General features: G+C 17.7%; 3 protein-coding genes across 4 annotated transcripts in view; 1 reads left to right on the top strand and 2 right to left on the bottom strand.

Annotated features, from left to right (window-relative positions):
• Positions 1–311, top strand: part of PF3D7_1136800 (DnaJ protein, putative) — a gene marked incomplete at both ends in the record, with an annotated part of 1,761 nt that extends 1,450 nt beyond the window's left edge. The window contains 2 exons of the mRNA XM_001348014.2: positions 73–131; positions 270–311. Of these exons, the coding sequence (XP_001348050.2) occupies positions 73–131; positions 270–311 (101 nt within the window). The remainder of the gene's footprint in view (positions 1–72; positions 132–269) is intronic.
• A 1,184-nt stretch (positions 312–1,495) lies between these two features.
• On the bottom strand, positions 1,496–3,512 carry PF3D7_1136700.1 (conserved Plasmodium protein, unknown function; the record flags this gene model as incomplete). Of its 2 annotated transcripts, XM_001348013.1 has the most annotated exons (7): positions 1,496–2,132; positions 2,251–2,329; positions 2,457–2,543; positions 2,667–2,767; positions 2,850–2,909; positions 3,075–3,318; positions 3,455–3,512. In XM_001348013.1, 7 exons carry the CDS (start codon positions 3,510–3,512, stop codon positions 1,496–1,498), a joined length of 1,266 nt encoding a protein of 421 aa, XP_001348049.1. The 2 variants fall into 2 exon arrangements, with proteins under 2 accessions (XP_001348049.1, XP_024329133.1); XM_024473328.1 differs by lacking the exon at positions 2,850–2,909.
• Positions 3,513–4,529: 1,017 nt separating this feature from the next.
• On the bottom strand, positions 4,530–8,498 carry PF3D7_1136600 (conserved Plasmodium protein, unknown function; the record flags this gene model as incomplete). Its single annotated transcript, XM_001348012.1, has 1 exon — positions 4,530–8,498. One exon carries the CDS (start codon positions 8,496–8,498, stop codon positions 4,530–4,532), a length of 3,969 nt encoding a protein of 1,322 aa, XP_001348048.1.
• Between the last annotated feature and the right edge of the window lie 1,502 nt (positions 8,499–10,000).

Here is a 10,000-nt window from a genome sequence, read left to right as displayed (position 1 = left end):
ATATGTTCATAATATATATATATATATATATATATATATATATATATATGTTTTATTTATTTTCTTTTTCAGAACAAAAAATTAATTATAAAGACATCCCTGAAAGTTGTATGAAATTAAAAACATTAGAAGTAAGTTAATATAAAATTTTATATTTAATAGTTGAAAAGTGTAGCAGATTGATGTATATCCTGAACATAAATGTATCTATAATATTTATATATAATATATATTTATATAATTTTTTTTTTTTTTTCTTTTTTTTTTAGGAGCAATACAATAACTATATTTTAAAATTAAAAAAGAGATGATTGAAATTTTTTTATTTTGCAATGAAAAATTAAGTGCTTAAAAATACAAAATAAAATAAAAAAGACAATTCGAAAAATATACACGTATATAATTTTTATATAGATGTATTATTTCTTCATTGTTTTAAATGTTTTTATGAATATCTTTTAAATGATATATATATTTATATATATTTGATCTTATATAATTATATATATAATAATACATATATTATATACCTATGTTTTAATTGTTAAGAAAAGGTATATATTTCCAAAAGAAAAAACTAAAGAAAGAAGTATTAATATTATACGTATTAATTCTTATATATTTATTTCTATTTATTAAACTTTTTTTTTTTTTTTTTTATATTTATTATTTTTAAGAATTATTTCGTATATATTATTCTCCAATTTTTTTTTTTTTTTTTCTTTTTTTATATTTTTTCGTATATGCATTTGTAATTTCATATCATGAATTTTTTAAATTCAATAATATTTCTTATAAAAGTATGTTTACAAAATCACTGTATATATATAATATCTTTTGAGTTGTATACTGTTTTCAATTATGCAGTATGCTGTTCTTTGATTTACATTTCTTTTTTCTTTTTCTTTTTCTTTTTCTTTTTTTTTTTTTTTTTTTTTTTTATTAATTATACTCCTTGTTTATATTATGAAATTTTGTAGAAATTGTTGTATAAATAAAAAAATTAAATTTTTTATTAAATATATTATTTTTTCTTTATTATAATCCATATAAAAAAGACGTATGTATGTATCTTTTTTTTTTTTTTTTGTTCCCTTTCCTAAGCTCATATAATATTTATGTGATAATATTTAATTGTAATTTTTATGGTTATATTAGTAAAATTATATAATTTATTTTTTTATTAGTTTTTAAATAAGCTGCTTAAAAAAAAATAAATTTGTAATTTAAAGTTTTTTATAATGTTTAACTAACATTATAAGCATACATACGAAACATATAAGAATGTAAATATATATATATATATATATATATATATATGTATTTGTAAACATTTAATTAATCATTTGGCTTTAATAAAACCTATTCCTGCATCCATGGTAATTACAACATTATTATAAAATATTTATTAATATATATATATATTTGTGGTATAACAAAATATATTTAATATAAAAAGAATATGGGCCATTTTTTTTTTTCTATTCATATCTGTTTATCTTAACATATCTTGATTAACACTAACTGATGTATGGGATGAATAGCCACTATAACTATTATTATATAACTCGTCATTTTCTTTTAACTCGTTTTCTTCTTTTTTTATTATATCCTTTAAATATTTATAGCCACTTTCTTCTGTATTATTTGAAAATACGTTGTGCGCTATTTGAATTTTTTCCTTATTCTTATAATTCTTGTTTTTAAATGAAACATAATTTTTTTTAACTATATTATTAGGAATTATATCATTTATTAAAATATTATTTTTTTCTAATGTTTTTCTTTTATTGGTTGTGATAACATTTTTCATATTATTATTATAAAGATTTTTTTCATTTTTGACTGATTTAACAAAATAGGTTTTTTCATCTACTTCTGTTATGGATGTTCCTGAGGAGGTATTACTATCATTTTTCGCACTTTTTATTTTACTCTTTAAATTATTTTTAAAATCACATATTTTTAAATATTTTATTATTTCATTCATACATATAAGTATTGCATTATAAAATGAATCATTCAAATCCTTTAATATAATGCTTCTCTCTTTATTCTTTTTTTTCCCCTTTTTAAATAAATGAATACTTTTAACATCATATAAGAAATAGCCTTCTTCCAAATCAAAAAAGCTACATTAAAACAAAATATAATGATAAATAGATAAATCAATAAATATATATATATATATATATATATATATCATAATATATCATTATGTAAAATATTATTCTTTGTGTAAGACATTACCTGAATATTTTAAGTACACTTGGATTAACACCATTAATGGTTTCTTGATATGTACGAGAGTACACAGTTAAAAATTTATCTACAGAATGAAATATTATTTGCATAATTAAATATATATATATATATATATATATATATATATATATATATATATGTATTTTCAAATACCAGAAAATATAAACCAATACTTTTCATTTTTTGCATACCTAAATTAGTACCATCTAATACCATATAATTTAATTTTGTCTTTTTATAACTTTCAAATAAATTTTTTATCAGTATTCCATTACAACCTATTCATAAAAAAAAAAAAAAAAAAAAAAAAAATGAAATATATATATAAATATAAATATATATATATATATATAGTCTAGTAGTTTCATTTGTTAATATTTCCCATAAATATAATAACATACCTTCTTTTCCTATATCCCATGCTTTTTTATGTGATAAATTTATTAAGGATATTTTAGGAACATTTTTCCCTAGAGGTTTCCATTGAAAATTGCTTAATTCTCTGATGTTACAAAATGTAAATAATATATTATAAAAACACACAAACATATATATATCTATATATATATAACGAAGAAACTTACTTTATTTTATCAGATATACTAGGTACATGTCCGTAACTTTTAAAAGGGAAATTGTCAATACTATCTTACGTAAATATATGAAAAAATATATGTTTTTAAATATTATAACGAGAATTTTATTATAGTTATATATATTATACTAGCTATTTTTTTTTTTTTTTTTTTTTTATTTTTTTTTTTATTTTATTTTTTTATTTTTTTTTTTTTATTTTTTTTTTTATTAACCTGTTCATATTATTAATATAGCTAGCTGTGTATGATTTTTTATATTTTCTTTCTTTTTTGCAAATATAATTTTGACTAACATATGAAATAATTGGAGCTGTTCTTTCATCTTCAGAATTGTTATTAAAGATATATTGATTTTCACTTTCATAAGAACATGTAGAATGAGAATCACTAGATTGTTGTAAAAAATTGTTTACATCTTTGTATGATTCCTCACTGCTTTCACTTTCGTTATCTTGTACTATAAATATTATGGAAATATAAAATGGAAATAAATATAAGAAAAGTGTGGTAATATATATATATATATATATATATATATATGTGTACACACATATGTGATACTTTATATATACATTTAGAAATTTTAGAATTACTCATATCATTGTAGGATAAAAAAACATCATTAATATTTTCTTTTATTAATTTATCCATTTTTTTTTTTTTTTTTGTTTATTTCTAAAAGATACACGCCGAGAAAAAAAAAAAAAAAATCTAAATCTTAAAACTAAGCTTTTTTACCATAATGTATTTAATGATTATTATACCAATATTTATAAATTCATATATTTGGTATATATATAAATATTTGTTCATACAATTTATCTATATACAACACATTAGAATAATTGCACTATATTTTTAAATATAAAATTATTCATTTTGTTTTATTTTTTAAATTCATTAAAATTATATTTTAAAATATTATAATACATAAATAAATAGTTATTCTATAAATGAATAAAAATATATATATTCAAAACTGTTACGTATAAAAAAAAAAAAAAATAATAAAATAAAACAGAAAATATAAAATATAAAAAATATATAAAATATATAACCATTTAATTTTTTAATTTTTTTTATTTTTTTTTTTTCTTATTCGTTCAAAAATATTTTATTTTTTTTTATTTTTGCTCATTTTTTTAATGGTGCAAAAAAAAAAAAAAAAAAAAAAAAAAATTGTCCAAAAAAAAATAATATGTAACTTTTTAATATTATGTTTTAAGAATTAATATTTATAAAATTTTAATTTTTAAATATTTATAAAAAAAAAATGAATAAATTTATATATATTAATTATTAAGTATGAATTACAATACAACACTTCCTCCATTTACATTTAACATGGAAGTATATATACAAAAAAAAAAAAAAAAAAAAAAAGAGGCAATTAAAAATAAATAAATTCAAACATAAATAAATAGATATAGATATATATAAAAATAAATAAATACATATATATATTTATAACATTTGAGAAAAAAAAATAAACCATATTAAATTAATATTTTCTTCTTTAAAAAAGAAGAAAAAAAGGAAATTAAAGAAGAATAATAAATAATTTTATCTTATATATATATATATATATATATATATATTATTTTATATATATTATTTTATTTTATATTATATATTTTTTTTTTTGTTTGTTTGTCTGTTTTTGTGGTATCATTTTATTATGGTTCCATCTCTATAATTGAGTACTTCTACATTGTCAAAAACTTGATTTTTAATTATATGATCTATTGTAAAATTTATTTTATCAATAACATGGTTTAATATTTCTTCATTTTTTAAATTGCCGTTTGCTATTTCTGATAATTTGGTTATTATTTTACGATATTTTTTTGACTTGAGTACATCTTTATGTTGTTTACAAATATTTCTAATCCATAAATAAAACCTGTTCATAAAATATTTATTTCTAAATAATGCATCTAAAAGAAAATCTAATAATTTAATACAATATTTTTTCCCAAGATTAGCAATGGTTTTTTTAACTAGTTTGTAATCTTTTACATTAATTAAATCAACCAAATTGCTATATCTTTTTAAAGATATATTAAGTTTAATCATAGATGACATTGTTGTAAAATTATATTTATTTTTATTTCCTATCTTATTATCTAATTGATTTGTAGAATTATTAGATGATTCAATATCTAAATCAGAAAATACATCTTCTACATCTTTTTTACCTTTTGATATATTATTATTTTGTTTCTCAATTTCTTTTCTTTGTACATTTTTCTTTTCTTCATTCTCTATTTCATTTATCTTGATTTTTTTGCCTTCTCTAATATTTTTTGAGGATTCATAATCTGTTGTTATATTTTCATCTATATTTTCTTTTTCTTTCTTTCTTTTCTTTTTGCTTTTCTTCTCGATATTTTTATTATCATCATTATAATCATTGTTATCATTATCATCATTATCATTACTATCATTATTATCATTATTATCATTCTTCATATTATCCTTCTCATTAATTTGTTCAATTTTCTCATTTTCAAATAGTTTCTCAGCAATTATCTTGCAATTTAATTCCTGCATGTCTGGTTTATTTTCAATTGCCATTCCAATTGTGTCTTCATCATTTATTTCATCATTTATTTCATCATTTATTTCATCATTTATTTCATCATTTATTTTATTTTTTATTTCATCTCTTATTTCATCTTTTATTTCATCTTTTATTTCATCATTTATTTTATTTTCTACTTCATCTTTTAATTCATCTCTTATTTCATCTTTTATATCATCATTTATTTTATTTTCTACTTGATCTTTTATCTCATCTTTTATTTCATCTTTTATTTCATCACTTATTTCATCTTTTAATTCATCTCCTATTTCATCTTTTAATTCATCTCTCATTTCATCTCTTATTTCATCTTCCATTTCATCTTTTATTTCATCTTCCATTTCTTCTTTTATATCATGTTCCATTTCTTCTTTTATATCATCATTTATTTCATCTGCCGTCTCATCATCCATATTTTTTTTTAAGTCATAATATTCCCCCTCGTCCTCACTAATATAATAAAATGCTTCGCTACTTTCGTCCTTCGAGTGCGAATACACTGACATTTTCATATTTTCATTTTGCATCGATAAAGAAGAATTATATGAACCATCACTAGAATTTTTATACTGTGTTGGGTAATACATATTTATATCTTTTGGAACTGTATTATTCACTTCTATTTCTTCCACATTTTCCATGGTATTCTTATTAGCATAACTATTAAAGTCATCCTGTGTAATATTTCCTATTTTATTATTGGTATTATTTACATTATCCACATGTTTATGATTTATTACATCAATATATCCATTACATGATATATTATTATTTTCTTTGATACATATATCACTACTTTCTTGTAACGAATTTATATTTGTATTATTAGTTATCATATTTGATTTGTTTTGTTCAACTTCATTTATATGATTCTCTTCTAAATTTAATTTTGATACAACAACTGTTTCGAAATGTGTCATTTCATGGTTTACTTCTTCTTCATTCATATTCTTGGATGATGAACATATTTCTTTATTTATGTATGAATTTTCTTCGCTAAATTTTATATTGTTCTGATAAATAGTTTGATCATTATATATATCACATACATGTTCATCATATTTATTCACCATATCAATGTTTTCTTTATTAGTACATTCTTCTACATATGTTACATTTTCATCTAATTCTTTATTTATATCTTCCTTTTGTATATCACTACTTTTAAAATTGTTCAAATAATTTGTTACGTTCGATTCTTCCTCATCTGATTTTAAACAAGTATCTGTGTGTAATGATAATTCCATCGAATTCGTTTTATTATTATGATTGTCTTCCTTATTGTTTTGATTTATTTTCATATCATCATTTAAATTATCCTGTGTCTTTTCATTTTTATCTATATCATTTTCTATTTGGGAATCAGTGTCTGTATAAAAAGATAAATGTTCACTCACTGCTTGACTATCCGTCCAAGTGATTTCACTATCTATATAAGAATCACTATCGGAATAACAAGAAAATTTGGATTCTTTTAACATATGACTTAATTTGTTTTGATTACCATGCTCTTGGTTATTATCACAATTTTCATTTTTTTCTTTTATTGCCATAATCTTATGATTTGAATCTTTTGAATCCATACAAACTAATTCTTGTCCCTCTTCATGATTTGATAAAAACTCATAATTCATTTGAATAGTATATATAGTTGCATACTTTTCTTCTACTAAAACACACTCAAAGAAAAAATGATTTTTAACATATACTTCTTTATTTAATATATATTCTAAATACTTATTATAATTGTTTGATAACTTTTTTTTTTTTTGTATAATATTTTTTTGCTTTATTACTCTTTTTCTAAAAATATCCGATGTATTATATATATAAAATGGTTTAAAAGGTAGTTGCATATATACAACAAATTCGTTTTTAATATGAGTTAATCCAAATTTAAAATATTTCTCATTTAAATAATCAATAAAATAAATTAAAACTTTTCCGCATTCGTTATATATTAAAAGGTACAATTTTATGATATCTTCCTCATCACTTGGTTCATTTAGGTGATTGTCATCAATATTATTATTAACAATATTATTATTAACAATATTATTATTAACAATATTATTATTAACAATATTATTATTAATAATATTATTATTAACAATATTATTATGATTGTTGTTGTTATCATCATTTTCATTGTCATCATTTTTATTGTCATCATTTTTATTGTCATCTTTTTTATTATTATTATTATGGTTGATGTCCGTATGATCAGTCATATCATTTATATAATGACTTGTTTTGATTTGTCCTTTAAGACTATTTTCTAACTTGACTTTAAAGAAAAATGCGCCACGAATTTTGTCATTATTAAATTCCTTTACAGTTAATTTGTGTAAACATTTTTTTTTATTTTTATATTGCCCCTTTACAAATTTATAAATGGTAACTTCTCGATCAGAATAACAACAGACATGTATAACTTCTTTGTACTTCTGATCAATTTTATGAATTAAATTTCTGTAAGAATGATATGCATATTGATCATTTATATTTTTTATAGGAAGACTCATATTTGTATTTTTCACTTTTAATGTTTTATTTTCTTTCACATAAAATAATTTTAAAAAATATAATCTCTTCCTTGTACATAAATAGAATAAATTTTTATATGAACAAAAATTTATTTTTAATGGTATATCTTTTAAATTTAACATGACCATACTTTTTCCATTTTGTTTGGCTTGAAATAAAGAAATTTTCTTATTCTCAATAAAAATTAAATGTTTCTTAAAATATATAAAATCCACAGGTTCACAATCACTTAAATTTATTAAACAACTTTTCTTCTTCTTCTCATTTTCATATATATAAAATTGTTCATCATAAAGTAATACCATATTACCATTTTCATTTATATATCCCTTAACATAATTTTCAGATGTTATACAATTATTTATTTCATAATATCTTAATTTGTCATTTTTTGTTTTTAATTTATATAAATATAAATTAAAATTTCTCTTGGTACCTTCATTATTCACTTGGTTTATTAACAACTCGTTACCTTCTACTTTAAGAACAAGTCCATTGTTATCCATGATTCTTAATATTCTTTAAAGTACACAAAATAAGAATATATATATATATATATATATATATATATAATTATATTTTTATTTATTTATTTTATTTTACTTATCAATATGTTGTAAACTCACAACACAATATTTCAAATTATGTAACTATATAATTTTTATAATTTATTTTATATTTTTTTTTCCTTTTAAGTTTATCATTTCATATCTCAACTCTTTTCTTGTATAATATTATCCAATTCAAAGAAAAAAAATAAACAATATTTCAAAATGAAGGTTATATAAATATAGTAATATATATATATATATATATATATATATTATATATATATTACTATATGTCGCAAAACAATATAGTTCTTAAATCTTTTAAAATATTATAAACCATTTAATTAATTAATTATATATATATATATTTTTAAACATATATATTTTTTTTTTTACATATATATAATCATAATAATACAAAATGTTATATATAAGGCAACATATAAAATATAGATTTTTCTTTTCTTTCTTTTTTTTATATAATTTATAACAAAATATAGATTTATATTTATAAAGTGTTTCTTTTTATACAAAAATTAAAAATATATATATATATATATATATATATATATATATACTTTTACATTATCTTTATAAACATTTTTAATTAATCCATTTGTTATAATTTATAGGATTTAAAAAAATATTATTTATTATTTATTTTTATTTTTTTTTTTCTTTATTAAGAATTATAAACATTATATAATAATAGTATGATATTTAATTTCTACCTTTATAATATTATATATATATAAATATATAATATGTAAATAATATATATAATAAATAAATATATATATATATATATATATATATATATAATATATGCAGCAATTGAAGAATAGAATAGGTGAATTAAAAAAAAAAAAAAAAAAAAAAAAAAAAAACATATAAAATTTATATATATATATTATTATTATATTTATTGTAAAATGAAATATTTATATAATATTATGCCTATATAAAGAATAATGAATTTATTGGCTATATAGATACATTTTATTCTATATTACATTACAATGTTATAATAATAATATGATATTCCTATTTATTTTATTGAACATAACAGAAAAAAGGATATTATATATAAATATATATTAGAAGTTATGAAATAAAAAAATTATTTGTTTATATAACAAAAGCATAACCTTTATATTTTTTTTTTTATATATTCTTCTTTGCAACATTTTCAAAATAAAAATATTTATAAATATATTTTTTTATACTATAATTTTATAATATTTGGACGAACTCATTGGTTTTTAAAAAATAAAATTTTACTGTATTAAAATTATGAATAACAACTAATAATTTTATCACATAAATTTTTATTTTAAAAATATTTTACATGTTATATATTTATAATCTATCTACTGCTTTGGTTTCTTAATAATCCTTATAGGCTTCATAAATTTTTTATTTCATTTTATTTTATTTTTGTTTTATTTTGTTTTTAT

Source organism: Plasmodium falciparum (assembly GCF_000002765.6).
Source record: "Plasmodium falciparum 3D7 genome assembly, chromosome: 11".
In the NCBI taxonomy this organism is placed as follows: Eukaryota; Apicomplexa; class Aconoidasida; order Haemosporida; family Plasmodiidae; genus Plasmodium; species Plasmodium falciparum.
This window is presented reverse-complemented; position numbering and strand designations above follow the sequence as displayed.